Below are 16,024 nucleotides of genomic sequence, written 5' to 3' on the forward strand. Positions count from 1 at the left end.
ATTTGGTGGTGGGGAGAAGGACATCATCCAAGGGAAATTGTTATTTACAAGGCCAACTGTCCTGCTGCATGTGTGCTGGCCAACTTCTGTGGAAGCCTGGAGCAATTCAGGAAAAAAAGGTAAGCATTTTCCTGCAGTCCTCCCTCATTGCGCACAGGCATTGAGTGATTGGAGCACTGCTCAAGCATTATGGAGAGAGGGCATCATTAAACTCAGTTCCAGGTCCATACTGAGTTGGTCAGAAGGCTGCCAGATGCAACAGTCAGCCCCTGGCATCCAAGCTCTCGGCCCCTGGCATCCAAACTCTCGGCCCCTGGCATCCAAACCCTCAGCCCCTGGCATCCAAGCTCTCGGCCCCTGGCATCCAAACCTTCGGTCCCTGGCATCCAAGCCCTCATCACCTGGCATCCAAGCCCTCAGCTCCTGGCGTCCAAACTCTTGGCCCCTGGCATCCAAGCTCTCTGCCCCGGCATCCAAACCTTCGGCCCCTGGCATCCAAGCTCTCAGCCCTTGGCATCCAAACCTTCGGCCCCTGGCATCCAAGCCCTCAGCCCCTGGCATCCAAACCCTCGGCCCCTGGCACCCAAACCCTCAGCCCCTGGGGTCCAAATGCTCGGTCCCTGGTGTTTAGCACCTGTCCTGGTGTCCTTTGATCCTTCAACATCATCACAGGACTACAGCAAGGTTGGTTATTAATCCTCTTGGTTATTGATTTCATCATGAAGAAGGCAATGGTGAGTGCCACTTTGGCATCCCGTGACAACACTAGCGGTCGAGGGACCTGGTTTTCACAGACAAAATTGTCTTGCTGACTGAAGAATCACGTGCACTCCAAGACATGACCACCAGTCTTGAAAGTAACAGCACCAAGGTTGGTCTACCCATCAGCTGTGAGAAGACCAAGACAATGGCGACTGGACAGCAAGAAGCCATTACAGGATGTTGACCGCTTTCCCTACCTAGGAAGCAACATCTGCAGGAAGGGTGATGTGGAGATCAACATCTTCACTCGGCAAAGCAGCATCGATCTTCCAGCGGCTCCACATGGTATGAGCATCCAACACCATCAACACGGCCATGAAGATGCGACTCTACATGTCCATAATACCAACTGCAGTCTATGCCAACGAAACATGGAACAGAACAGCAAAGGTGTCATGTAAGTTGCACATCTTTCACCAGTGCTGCCTACACAAGATCCTGGGTATCACATGGTGACAGAGCAACACCAATGCGGAAGTGCTACAGAGGACTGGTCAGAGAAGTCTGCAGGTGACATGATGGAGAGACAACTGATGTTGGTAGGGCACGTCCTTCGCCTCCCATATGTACACCCTGCCAGTCTGGCAGTAGAGTGGATACCAACAGGTGGAAGAAGAAGACAGGGCTAACCAAAGAAGATCTGGTGAAGTACATTTAAGGAGGACCTCCAAGAGCAGGAAGCCACCTGGGCTGAAGTGAAATAGATTGCCATGGGCTGGGGCCGGTGGCAAAGTCTTGCTGCCCATTGCCCTGCACGGAACCAGTGGAACTAGGTCTAAATTCTGATGTCCAGCCCTTGGCTTTGGTGTCTGGCCCTCAGGTGCTGGTGTCCAGCACTCAGTTGCTGGTGTCCAGCCTTTGAGTGCTGGTGTCCAGCCCTCGGGGTGCTGATATCCAGCCCTCGGGTCCTGGTGTCCAGCTCTCAGGGCGCTTGTGTCCAGCCCTCAGGGTGCTGGTGTCTAACCTTTGGGTGCTGGTGTCCAGCCCTTGGCTTGGTGTCCAGCCCTTTGGGTCCTGGTGTCCAACCCTTTGGGTCCTGGTGTCCAGCCCTTTGGGTTTTGGTGTCCAGTCCTTGGCCAAGGTGTCCAGCCCTTGGGGTGCTGGTGTCCAGCCCTTTGGGTGCTGGTGTCCAGCCTTTGGGTGCTGGTGTCCAGCCCTTGGCCAAGGTGTGCAACCCTCGGGGTGCTGGTATCCAGCCTTTGGGTGCTGGTGTCCAGCCCTCGGTTGCTGGTGTCCAGCCTTTGGCTGCTGGTGTCCAGCCCTCAGGTGCTTGTGTCCAGCCCTCAGGTCCTGGTGTCCAGCCCTCAGGTGCTTGTGTCCAGCCCTTGGCCCCTGGTATTGTGTTTCCAGGAGTTGAGTGGCTCTGAGTTGATTCCTGGGTTTGCTTTGATACTCATCCCCATTAAACCTAGTGAATGCTCTCAGAGTTTTCAGAAACCTCCCTTGTAACTGATGTCAGTAAAACGATAGAGGACACATGGGATGGGGAGATTTTATCAAAGCTATTGTATGTTTTTATAACTGTATATTTTTCCTCAAATGTACAATGCTTTTGGTTGGAAAAAAAACCCTCTCCCTAGAGGTTTCCTCCTCTTCAACTGACCAATTGAAGCTGAAATTCAGAGTTTGACTGGTTCCATCAATCTTGTGTGTGCAATAATAGGTAAACTGCAGCAATTTGAAAACCAGGTCACAACAAGTGAAAGGAAATTTGGAGTGCCTTGGGATAAAAGAATGAAATCTTTCAATCTGAACACATTTTGAATGTTTCAGTGCTCTACATGGATATGAAAACCACATTAAATCAAATCAACCTGATCTCTCCACTGTCCATCCATAGCCTGAGCAGTTAAATATAATATCCTACCACTGCACCACCCTGAGTAGTCATGGGTATTTCATGGAAAATAAATGGACAAAAAATAGATTTTACACAATATCAGGGCAACATTAGGTGGGGACGTTAAAACTGTGACACAGGCTGTTGCTGCCTCTTTTCCCATTGCAAGGAAATGAGAATACACAAGGCCTTCAATTACCAGTGAGTATGGCAGTAATATAACAGCAAAACGCACAACAAAGAGAAAAGACCCTTTATTCTTGGTCTGCCGATGGCCACAAGTCACATTCAGGAAACATTAAAAAGAATACTGTGATGCTTTTCCACTATTACAGAACCTGATATCACTCATGCTCAAGGGTTACACATTATAAATGGTCATCTGGGCAAAGTAATGGCTTGTGACTAGTATTTGCGGCATACTTGCAGTAAGCCAATAAGCAATATGAAAAAGGAGTAAATGCCAGAGGACCAGGGAACTAGAGAAAATTTTCCCTCCACATTTCTCTTAAGAGTACAGATTCATGCTAGTGTATGCTTCTGGTAACAGCTACCTTCAACCTGCTCCATGTGTGAGCCCAGAGAATGAGCATTCTTAAGCTAGGTCATTATAAGAAGAAGCACGTCAAGCCCTGACCTGTGTCCATCTACACCAGTGCATCCACAGCAGTGTACTGAGGAGCGGAAATTTGGGCTGATTTCCTCCCTTCTGGGACACTAAGGCCAATAGATCTTTTTAAGAATTCACTTGAGAGCTCAAATAAAACTATTCCTGGAATTTTCAGATTATATATATCAGGGATCAAATCCTCTGGAGTCCAGAAATGATATCAATCCTGCATCAATCGGCAGACCAATTAAACTGGTGCTTTCTCTTCGTTGGAAGCAGCACAGATTAAACAGAGTGAATACTGAAGTCAGGTAGATACTGAAAGGCAGGTTGATACAAAGTACTTCAGTGGTGTGTGGGTACATGCCTGAACGAAGGTAGAACACTGTCATAGTAATACCAGGTGGCCGTCAGGTAAGGCCGACTCACATCTGTAGAGTAGAGACGCCAAGCAGCCTGGGTAAATAAAAACAGAGAAAGACACACACCAACAGATCAAACCATCAAACAGGACAAGACAAGAGAAAGCAAAATAAAAAGTGGCACATAAACAGCATGTAAGATAATGGGAATTTTGCATGGAGGGGAATATCAGAGCTGAATTAAGCACTGCATCTTTGTTTGTGAAAAATACAGTAAATACAATTATTGGTATATGAGAATAAACACTTACTGATCTCTAGCACTCTGTGGAAATTCCAGAATTAATTTCAAATCTGTGATTAAAGGGGTTTAGATTCTTGGTATAAGTGCAGTGAATAGTGAATCCTCACCCTGAATGGGTTCCAAAGGCATTGATTTTTTTAAACTAAATAGTGGCTCCATCTAAACTTTCTCGTCTTGTCTAGACAACAGTACTTCCTGGTACAATGCTCTAAGAGTGCTGTTACTCTGCTCCTAAGTGCCTAAGCTTCATTTATGAGCAGAGCTAATGAGTGCTCAAAGACTAATCTTTAGAAGGGTTCACATTGTTCACAGCCAATGTTCAGCAGATCACAGCAGACAGCTTTTAAAATCATCCCTATAATCAGGCTCTCCACATAACCCTACATACACAGCATTTTGTCAGCCACACAGAAAAATTCCCACAAGGTATTCACAGTAAGGAGATTGGCCGCTGAGCAATATTGATAGGGATATGCCCACATCTGTTCCCAGTCTTTTTATGCAGCTTTGTAATATTTTACTAAATGGATACCCTAGCATATATCTTGTGTTAATATCAGTAATGCAAATACTCACCACTACAATTTCAGTACTTTTTTCCCTCATTAGGTTCCATCAGCTGCTACTCTCCTCCAGGACTTGAGCACCCGACCTAGGCTGACTCAATGCAGTACTGAAGGGAGTGCTGCTTTGTAAGAGTGTCGTACTTCAACTGGATATTAAGTCATGGCCCCTTCTTCCAGATCACGTACATGTTAAAGGTTTCATGGCACATGTTTGAAGAAGAAGGAATTCTCCAACTTTCCTCTCGCAATCATTTTTTTCTTTCCATAACTTTGAAGTTTTTACATCCCTATTATTTCCATTTAATTTTATACTATCTCACACTTCTTTTGCTGACCAAGATTGTTGAATTAAATATGTAAGGCTGTCATCCTTTAGGGATTTGTGCAGTTCTTGTGTTGTAGTAAATATTTCTTTGAATACCTCCTACTGTTGGTCTGGAGTTTTATACATCAATAGTTTCACTCAGTTTACTGTAGTCAATTTCTGTCTCACACCTCCAAAAGCAGCCTTACCTAAATTTGTAGCCTTGATTTGTGACTCACCCTTCTCCCTCTCAAACTTATTACTGAATTCAATCATGTTATGGTCACTATTAGCTAGGTGTTCCTTTACTGCTAGATTATTGACTAATTCAGACTCATCACTCAACATTAAAATTGAATAAATAGATTCATTTAAAATAATACTGGCATCAGAGTGAAGTGAGAAAAATCTGTTCTCAAAATAAGACTTTGGATGGAGATGTGATGCAAACTTTCCAAACAATGAAGGAATGAAATCTGCACAGAACTATGTATGGACCAGACAGCAAGAGACACGGGGCTTGATTTTCAATCTGGAATCAGGAAGCCAATGCCCAATCATTTCTGGGTTCTAACCTTGTGCCGCTCATGTGGCACGCTATCTTTAAATATAGGTGACTTAACTGGTCTAGAGGGCAAGCTTGGCACTCAATTAGTAACATCGAGTGCTGGCAGGGGATAGGAACTGACTCTGGAGTAGAACCCTCAAAGACAGACAGCAGCCAGGAGTGGGCTTGTCGCTCAGAAGAGATCAGAAGGCCAGCATCCTCACGGTGCAAAGCAGCCAATGAAAAGGTGGTAGCCACATTCTTACGTAATAACCCTTAATACCAAAAATCTTCTTCAGTATTAACATGATTTGATGGTTCCCCACATTGCACACAACAGTTGTACACTAATGTGCACCAGACTGTTTGGGTTTGCTGACCTGATTCCAAAATTGCCTTCTGGCCCTCCCCAGCCCATTAAAAAGTTCCTCAAGGAACTTCACCGAGGCGAGCAGCTTCCTGGCTTCCTGCCCTCACTTTGAAAATTGCATGGCATCCCAGAGGCATCGGGAGACTGACACGCCATCCAGGAAAGCTATTTTCAAAGCATGCTCCACCAATCTCACCCCCAATCAAATCAAACCCTTGATTACAAATGAAGGAAACTTTGAGCCAAAGGCAATTTAAGTACAACTACTTAAGATGTAATAGAGTGAGGCATGGCTTAAGCATTCAAAGAGGAAATAGACAAATTCCTGACGAGAGGGAATATATATTTAGTGATAAGGTGCAAAGAAGATGAAGATAGCGTGGACCCTCAGTGCAACCCCAAGTGACGCTGTGCACTAAATAAGCTCTGACAATTTAACATTCACAATCATGTGCAAAGTGACACGATGGAGATTTATTACAGGAACTGAGGTCTCCTCTAGTTGACCTGAGGAGCATCAGTGCAAATAATCAGCTAAAGTTCACCAAGGGGGGCATTCAGCCTTTCAATCCAAGTCAACGCTGTGATCAAATTCTGCTGCAATTTTTCTATGTTGAAAGTCACTTTTCTGTACAAAGGGAGCCAATAGCAACATTATCAATATAATGGGAGTGAATGGCAAGAGCCCAGTCACTATTCTACATGATAGGAGTGAATGGCTGGTGTCCGGTCACTATTCTAAATGACAGGAGTGAATGACTGGTGTCCGGTCATTATTCTATATGATAGGAGTGAATGACAGGGTCCAATCGTTATGCTCTACAGTGAGAGTGAATGACAAGGATCTGGTCACTATTCTATGTAATGGTATTGAATGGCAGGAGTCTGGTCATTTCTCTGTACAATGAGCGTGAAAGGCAGGGGTCCAATCACTATTCTGTACCATGGGAGCAAAATTGTAATTTCTTTGGTATAAGTAATCACCTCGAGGTCAGGATATAGTGCTATAGTGCTATGGTTTCTTCAATTAGACTGGTGTGTTCATTTCCTTGGGACAATGCAATCCTATTACTTAATCATATTACTTAAACAATAATTCACCTTTTGTGGCTCTTTGCAGCTTCCACCAATTCCTGACCGTGGCACAGGACTAGCCATTGCCACTGGTGTCTTGGAGATGGTGACTGGTGCCACCCTGCCATTGCGGCATTTCTTTGTCAGGTGATCCTCATGCAGAACTAAATGTCCTGGAATCAGCCAAAGAGAATTCTCTGGTTTTATTGGGACTGAATCCTGAATAAGCAATGAAAGAAATGTGCCTGGACAGCCGCAGGGAGTTCAAGATCAGCAAGGAGACTGAACAAAATCATGGGTGAACATGTGAGAAGAAGGGTGGGAAAAATCCATCATGTTCCATCAATCTCGTCCCATCATACATGGTGTAACCACTGACCCACACCCTAACCATGAATTCTTCTAAAAGGAAAAAATTAGAAAAAAATCTGCAGTCAATTCAGATAAAATCTGGGAATTTTTCTTTCAAACATCATGCTAAGCTCCAGGAATCTATGATAGCCCATAATTCTTGACATCACAATTCAAGAGCAACTTAGCCACTATAACTGAATATATCTCTCAGGAACCTTTAAGTAGTGAATCAATATTTATCAAATATTTAGGGAGTCTATTCCAGAGATTTTAACCATCCTCAAGATCTTGCCCTTAATATGGCTGACCAAGGCATTCTCTTCCAAAACATTTCCTTTACACTTCACTTCAATGAGATTGCCCCTGCTTGATTCCACTCTTATCTATCTAATTGTAGTTACAGCAAGTCCAACAATGGTTTTGATTCCAGGCCCTGCACCACTACCTCTGGAATCTCCCAAAAGCTGTCCTTAGCTGCACCCTCTTCCATATCTCCATGTTGTCTCTTGGCAACATTATATGAAGGCATTGGCCCAGATTTTTGGCATGACAGAGAGGCTCTCCACTGTGGCAGAAATACCTGAAAATCCTAAGTCCTGCCCCCGAACACGGCATTTCCCATTTTTGCATGGGCGGGATTGGGGATGGGGTGTGCTTCATGCAGAGGCAGCGGGCCATTTGAATCATCAGCTGCCTACAATGAAGTAGGATTTTGGTAAGCCAGGAGTGTGAAGTTGCCCATCTCAAGGACAATTAGCCAGCCAGCCTAGCCAGCAACATCTAGGTCTCATTAAAGAATAAAAAAATGTGTGCAGATTAGACCAGGTAAAAGCCGATCTGAACTTTGTGGATTTGTATGAATAGCCGAGGCACCACTTTGGAGAGCTAGGGTACCCCTTTGGATCTGGTCCCAGGACACTTTTGGGGAGGTAAGGTGCTCCTAGGTGGAGGTCAGGTGCCCTTCGGGGTAGGTCAGATGATGTTTGGAATTGTTAAAAGTAGGAATAAAATGTGTAAAATGTGCATAAACTCATTACTGTCATTGGACAGTAATGTCAAAACTGTCAGAAGCACCTGTCAAATGGGCCTGCCAAAACTATCAGAAGCACCTGTCAAAGGGAGCTGTCCAGCTGTCAAGGCATTTAAAAGTTCTCCCATTTAATCGTTGAAAAATGTCTTAAACTTAAACAAAGCCAATTACATAGGTATGGGGAAAGAACTGGCTAAGGTTAATCGGGTAAATAAACTAAACATTATGGAGGTAAACGAACATTTAAAAAAGCAATTCAAAATGTTCAGCACAAATACATCTCATTGAAAAACAAAAAATCAGCAAGAAAGACCCATTTGTGGCTCACTCAGGAAGTTCAGGATAGTATTAGGTTAAAAGAAGAAGTGGAAAATCTTGGAAAAAAATAATACCAAGTCTGAGGATTGAGGGTGTTTTAGAAACCAGCAAACAGTTGATAAAAAAGGAAAAAATAGAATATTAGAGTAAACGAGCCAGGACTATAAAAAACAGATTGTAAGAGGTTTTATAAGTATATAAAATGGAAAAGAATAACTGAAGTAAATGTTGGTCCCTTAGAAACACAGGCAGGAGAAATTATCATGGGGAATGAGGAAATGGCGTAGGTATTGAACAAATATTTTGTGTATGTCTTCACAGTAGGAAACACAAGTTCCATACCAGAAATAGACAGTAACCTAGGGGCTAAAAAGAGTGAGGAAATTAATATCAGCAGAGAAGTATTGGAAAAACTTAGGGAACTAAAATCTGATAAATCCCTAGGATCTGATGGCCTACATCTTATGGTTCTAAGAGAGATAGCTGCAGAGATAGTGGATGGGCTTGCAATGATTTTCCAAAACTCCTTAGGTCGGGAAAGGTCCCATCAGATTGAAAATTGGCAAATTTTACATTGCTTTTCAAGAAAGAAGGGAGAGAGAAAACAGTGAATTACAGGCCAGTTAGTCTAACATCAATTGTTGGGAAAATGCTGGAATCTATTGTTAAGGAAGTCTTAACAATGTGCTTAGAAAAACATTGTATGACTAGAATAATTTAACGTGGTTTTGACAAATTTGTTAAGAGTTTTTTGTAACTAGTAGGATAGATAAAGGAAAACCGGTAGATGTGGTACACCTCGATTTCCAAAAACTGGGTTTCCATTTGATAAGGTGCCACACAAAAGGTTAATAGGCAAGATAAGGGCTCATAGAGTGGGTGGTAATATATTAGCATGGATAGAGGATTGGTTAATGGACAAGAAGCAGAGAGTGGGCATAAATGAGGCACTTTTAAGTTGGCAGGCAGTGAATAGTGGAGTGCCTTAAGGATTAGTGCTGGGACCTCAGCTATTTACAATCTATTTTAATGACTTAGATGAGGGGACAGAGAGCAATGTATCTAAGTTTGCTGATGATACTAAGCTAGGTGTAAAGGTAAGCTGTGGGGAGGACACAGAGAGGCTGCAAAGAGATATAGACAGGTTAAGTGAGTTGGCCAAAAGATGAAAGATGGAGTACAACGTAGGGAATTGTGAAGTTATTCACTTTGGTTGTAAGATTAGAAAAGCAGAATATTTTTTAAAAGGTGTGAAACTTGTAAGTGTTGAAGTTCAAAGAGACTTGGGTGTCTCATACAAGGAATGCAGAAAGCTAACATGTAGGTGCAGCAAACAATTAGGAAGGTACATGGCATGTTCGTCTTTATTGCAAGGGGATTGGAGTACAGGAATAAAGAAGTCCTTCTACAATTGTATAGGATTTTGGTGAGACCACATCCAGAGTACTGTGTATAGTTTTGGTCTCCACATTTAAGAAAGGATATATTTGCATTGGAGGTGGTACAGTGAAGGTTCACTAAATTGGTCCCTGGGATGAGGGGGTTGACCTCTGATGAAAAACTGAGTAAATTGGGCTTATCTTTTCTGGAGTTTAGAATGAGAGGTGATCTCACTGAAACCTACAAAATTCTGAAAGGGCTTGATAGGGTAGACGCTGAGAGATTGTTTCCACTGGTCGGGGAATCTAAAACATGCGGGCACAGTCTCAGGATAAGGGAATGATCATTTAGGACTGAGATGAGGAGAAATTACTTCACTCAAAGGTTTGTGAATCTTTAGAATCCTCTTCCCCAGAAGGTCGTAGATACTCCATGGTTAAATATATTTAAGGCTGGGATAGACAGATTTTTGGTTTCTCAGGGAATTAAGGGATATGGGGAGCAGACAGGAAAGTGGAGTTGAAACCCAAGATCAGCCATATCATACTGAATAATGGGGCAGGCTCGACGAGCCATGTGGTCTACTCCTGCTCCTATTTCTTGTGTCTGGATAAAAAAATGATTGCTTGCTATTTCACTCTGTCTGTTGAGATAAACCTGAGGGCTTCCATTACTGGGTTGGTGCTGCATGACTGATTTCACAACCATTCATTATCATAGTAGGGTGCCTGCCATTTCACAGTTTGATTGATAGCTACCAGTGGTTAATGACTCTTTGATGTGGGACTATGAATTCCAATGCTTGTTGTTAAAGGGATTATGCACTTGAATGAAATGGCATTATTTAGTTGAAGGAATGCAAGTGTAGTAAATGGGATTTAATGAATGTTTCTTCAATATAGTGAAGAGTACAATAGACACTTAGAACCATAACCCTTGACATACTTACCAACCAAACTATTGGGAAGCTATAGGTTCAAAACTATTACAGAATTGCTATAATTCATAATTATGTCATGGAAACTATAATCTAAATAGCATGTGAGATCATCAGTCTTACAAGATTCATTACTATCACTAGATGGGGGCAGTGATACATGCATGTAGCATATTTTCATACAATAAAGAAGGATAGGAAAGGGTCATATGATTCATCAAGCCTGTCCCATTCTGGTCTGATGGTACCCCCTACCCCCATGCCTGCCAAGCCATGTAGTCTCCTAGAAGAGCCAAAAACAACAAAAAAATACTCTTCAGCCAGTTTAAGAAATCCCACTGCAAAATTATTCTCCAATGCCTGAATGCAATGAAGCAAGCGGCGGAACACTGCTTTAACTCATCTTTAGAACTATACTGCCTCCTTGGTTATCTCCTATAATTGGAGATGTCCTTGACTCAAAGGAACTTTTTCACTTCCCTCCTGACAGGCTGCAGTGAATGAACTTACTGCACATACTGGTAACCTATTCCAGGGATTGATGACTTCCTGTGAAAATAAATACTTCCTAAATCGAACATATAACTCTGTTTTTATATTTTGTACTCCCACACACTAGTTCTCCCATTCCAATCGAGCTCAAATAACCCATATATCCAGACACAATCCATTCCCTTCATCACTTTAAAACCTCAATTATATTACCTCAAAGACTATGCTTGTCCAATGAAAAAAGATCCAGTTGCTTGATCCTAGTCTGATAACCAAAGGCCCTAAGATCAGGTATATTATATAGATATATTGCGCCACCATTCAATAAGATCATGGCTGATCTGAATGTAACCTCAGCCCCACATTCCTGTCTACCCCCGAAAACCTTTCATCCCCTTGTTAATGAAGAATCTATCTGGATCTGCTGTAAAAATATTCAAAGACTCTGCTTCCACTGACTTTTGAGGAAGAGAGTTTCAAAGATTCACTACCCTCTGGGAGAAAAAAATTCTCTTCATCTCTGTCTTAAATGAGCGATCCCTTATTTTTAAACAGTGACCCCTAATTCTAGATTCTCCCACAAGAGGAAACATCCTTTCCACATCCACCCAGTCAAGACCCCTCAGGATCTTAAAGGTTTCAATTAAGTTGCCTTTTACTCTTCTAAATTTCAGTGGATACAAGCCTAACCTGTCCAGCCTTTCCTCATAAGACAACCTGCCCATTCCTGGTACTAGTCTTGTAAACCTTCTCTGAACTGTTTTAACACATTTACATCTTTCTTTAAATAAGAAGACCAGTACTGTACACAATACTCCAGATGTGGTCTTACCAATGTTCTGTACAACTGAAGCATAACCTCCCTACTTTTGTAATCAATTACCCTCACAATAAATGATAACATTTTACTAGCTTTCCTAATTACCTGCCGTACCTGAATATTAACCTTTTGTGATTCATGTACTAGGACACCCAGATCCCTCTGGATCTCAGAGCTTTGCAATCTCTCACCACTTAGATAATAAGCTTCCTTCTTATTCTTCCTGCCAAAATGAACAAATTCATATTTGCCCACATTATACTCCATTCTGATTGCTCTCCTCTGGACTTTCTACATGGCCTAACTATCCCGAGCATGTGAGAGGATGAAAACAAGACACAGAGTATGGGATCAGTTGACAATAGCCCGAATTTTCATAAAGACGGGGAGCGTCTCTGGCTTAACTAAAATGGAGTACCAATTCTGGAAGTCCCGCTCCTCCAAACCCGGCACCACCAATTTTGCTGGGGGGGAGGGGGGGGGGGTTGGTGGGGGTGGAGAGGAATTGGGGGTGGGTTGTATTTTGTGCATCTGTGGTTCATGGCAGCAGCTGCACAAAAGCTGGACAAAATCTACATTCCAATTTTCATAACTGAGATGTTCAAAACATGACTTCTGTGCTTTAGACCTTTTCAGGAAAAGATCTAAAGCTGCTGCCGTTCTTTGGAGAGGTAGGGTGCACTTTTGGAGAGGTAGGGTAGCCTTTTGAGGAAGGTAAGATGTCCTTTGGGAGAGGTAAGGTGCCTATTGGGGTTGTTAAAATTAGACATGAATGTGTGTAAAAAGTGCATACATTTATTGGAACTGTCAAGCTGATCGACACCGTCAAGCTGTCAAGGGAACTGTAAAGCTGTCAGGGTATTTAAATTATCTGGGCTTTAATTTAAAAAAACATGCTGCAGTTAAAAAAAAATTGTTTGCTATTTCACTGTCTGTTGATATAAACCTGAGGGCTGTCATTGGATTTGTGCTGCATGACTGACTTCACACTCTTTCATTGTCACATCTGTCAATTCACAGTTTGATTGATAGCTCCAAATATAAAGTCTTTGATGTGGGGCTATGATTGCAATTTTTTTTATTTTTAGAAAGGATTAGCACTTGAACGAAATGATAGTTTTTATAAGGGATTACGTAGTTGAAGGGGTGTAAATGTGGTGAATGGTTTTTTATGAATGACAGTGTTTTTGATCAGCGTGGCAGGTAGTGGGAGTCTGGAAAATTTCCGCTTCGGCCCGCCCTTCTCTGGAGAAAGTGCCTGCAAAGGCACAATCTTCGTTGTTGGGGTGGTGTGTGTGGGCTGCAGTCAAGCAGGCCAACCTGGGGAAGAGGTCAGAGGCAGCCACAGGGGCTGCTGGGTGCAGAGTCGGGCTGTTTAAAAGCCCCCCTTGGTGCTGTAGTACTTTGTCCCAGTTAAAATAACAACAGAAAGGCTCTCCAGCCTTCACCCCTCACACAATCCTCATGCCCCATCCATGCCACCTGTGCCTCCCTTGCCAGGCTATGACCCTCCACTCACCTTCCATAGCCCTTTGTGGCCCCAATGCCAAGTTATGACCTACCCATTCCCATGGCCTCTCATGCCCTCTATGCCAAAGTAAAAACCCCACCCTGCCTCCATGGCCTCTCATATCCCCTATGGCAAGATAAGACCTCACCCACCACAACTCCATGGCCCCTCATGCCAAGCTATGGCATCTCTGTGCCATTTACCCACTATGCACTGTATAAACAAATGAACCCTATGGTGACAATTGTATGTGTAAAAATAGCTTTAAAAAAAGCCACTCATTCATTACTTTCCACTACGTTAAAAAAATCTTCTTTAATGACAGCCCAATAAAAGCGTCAATCATCCAGACCCTTTGAAACTATCAAGAACAGAAACTGCAGACACTTGAAATCTCTTAAGTTTGTGTAAATAAATTTTGTCAATTGCCAAAGCTGTCAATCAAGCAATGTTTTTCCTGGGGCTCAGGCATTTCATCAGAGGAATGGAAGTCTGGGCTCTCAGCCTTTCTTTTAAAAAAATCCCTCATGCAAACTGAAGGAGTAGGAGATACCTATCCCCACAATGAAGCTGACCAGATTGGGAGTGCTGAGTGCCGGCTTGTGGCCCAAAGCAGCCTGCACCCTTAAAAGGCACTCCTGAAAATCACACAGCCCAGGAACACGGTCCAGAATCCCAGAATCAGTGCCCGGCCCATTTTTAAAGGGCTCCCGACTCAGCAAAGATCCAGACCTAAATCTGCAATAGACACTCAGAACTTTATTTTATTAAATTTCAGCATGGGTCCTGAAGTCTGTCCATACTGGATACTGGGTGAGTTGGCATGGAGGGTGTAAGGGCAAAGGATGGTGTGGGGAGGCATGGGTTGGTATGAGTTGGCACTAAGTTGGCACAGGGTTATAAAGGACCATGGGGGGGGGGGGTTAGAGGGACATAGGTTGGCATGTAAGGTTTGAGGTGGCATGGGAATTGTGTGGAGGAGTGACAGGGTGTGAGGGGTGAGGGCTGATTTTTTGTTTTATTGTTTTTTTTACAGATCACCGAGGCTGGTCCCCATATCTGGCAGCTCCTGTGGCTGGTTCTGAACTGTTTCTGGAGCGGTGGGCCTGGCTCTCATTAACACCCATTTCCCTCTAACAAAAATTAAATCATCCAGGGCACTTTCCCCCAAGTCGGGTTTGCAGAGCCGGGAATTTTCTTGACTCTCGGGAGCGAAAATTCAGGCCAATGAGTCAGCTGTGATCTGACTTGAGGCACACTGATATTGGTGAAAAGCAACACTCAGTGTCACAGAGCGAGGACAAGTTCAAGCTCTGGGAGAGGGATAGGGTCAGGGTTGGTGAGGGACAGCTGATTCAAGGTGAACGGATTGGAACAGATTTGGGATTTGCAGTCAAGGCAGATTGAGGATCCCAGAGTGGGAGCAGATTGTGAGTTGAGCTCAGTCAGCTCTACTTAGTTCCCAACCTGAGTCATCGAGAAGGAGACACTAATCAGGAGCTGTAGTACCTACAAACAAGGCAAAGGAACATTCATGGAGCAGAGCCAAGTCTGACAGTCCCTGAATGTGTGGCATATAAGAAATTGTTTAGGAGTAGGCCATATGTACGTCTCAAACCTGTCACAGAAGACAGGGAAATGAGGGGAGGAAAATGATGGTATGTGCGATAGTCAGGGAATGGTAACCAGAAAAGTACATCATAACAAAAAAAATGCTAAAGCATTGGTTAATCCAAACACAGGCCATAATCTAGAAAAGACTACTATCAGGTCGAGGATCCTTCTCTCATTCAGCCTTTCACCTCTTTCTAGCACAATGTTTCTCCTCATAATATTGTATTCCCAATACCTTAATCAATGCACCTCTGAATTTCCTTCACATATTTGTCCAGGTATTGCACCTGAGAGATGGGGAAATATCTTCCTTCACTAGATCCTCACTATCAAAATCAAATGTAATCTTCTTATTCAGGGATCTGAAAAAACTTTGAAGTCCTGTCCTCTATGATTCAAATATTAAAGGGTTCTGATAGGCTATATATAGAGAGGCCCAACCATCTAGGCCCAACCATCTTCAGCTGCTTGACCTTCCTTCCATCATAAGGTCAAAAATGGGGTTGTTCGCAATATTCAGCACCATTCGTGACTCCTTAGATACATGAAGCAGTCCATGTCCAAATGCAGCAAGACCTGGACAATATCCAGGCTTGGGCTGACAAGTGGCAAGTAACATTCACGTCACACAAGTGCCAGGCAATGATCATCTCCAACAAGAGAGAATCTAACCATCGCCCCTTAACATTCAACGGCATTACCATCACTGAACTCCCCATTATCAACATTCTGGGGGTTACCATTGACCAGAAACTGAACCGGACTAGCCATATAAATAGTGTAGCTACAAGAGCAGGTCAGAGGCTAGGAATCCTGTGGCGAGTAACTCC

The 16,024-nt window shown here is 43.3% G+C and overlaps 1 protein-coding gene across 1 annotated transcript in view; it reads right to left on the bottom strand.

Annotated features, from left to right (window-relative positions):
• Positions 1-16,024, bottom strand: part of kcnq4 (potassium voltage-gated channel subfamily Q member 4) — a 596,979-nt gene that overhangs the window by 104,519 nt on the left and 476,436 nt on the right. The window contains exon 8 of the mRNA XM_078566896.1: positions 3,580-3,668. Within this exon, the coding sequence (XP_078423022.1) occupies positions 3,580-3,668 (89 nt within the window). The remainder of the gene's footprint in view (positions 1-3,579; positions 3,669-16,024) is intronic.

Source organism: Cetorhinus maximus, chromosome 21 (genome assembly GCF_964194155.1).
Source record: "Cetorhinus maximus chromosome 21, sCetMax3.hap1.1, whole genome shotgun sequence".
NCBI lineage: Eukaryota > Metazoa > Chordata > Chondrichthyes > Lamniformes > Cetorhinidae > Cetorhinus > Cetorhinus maximus.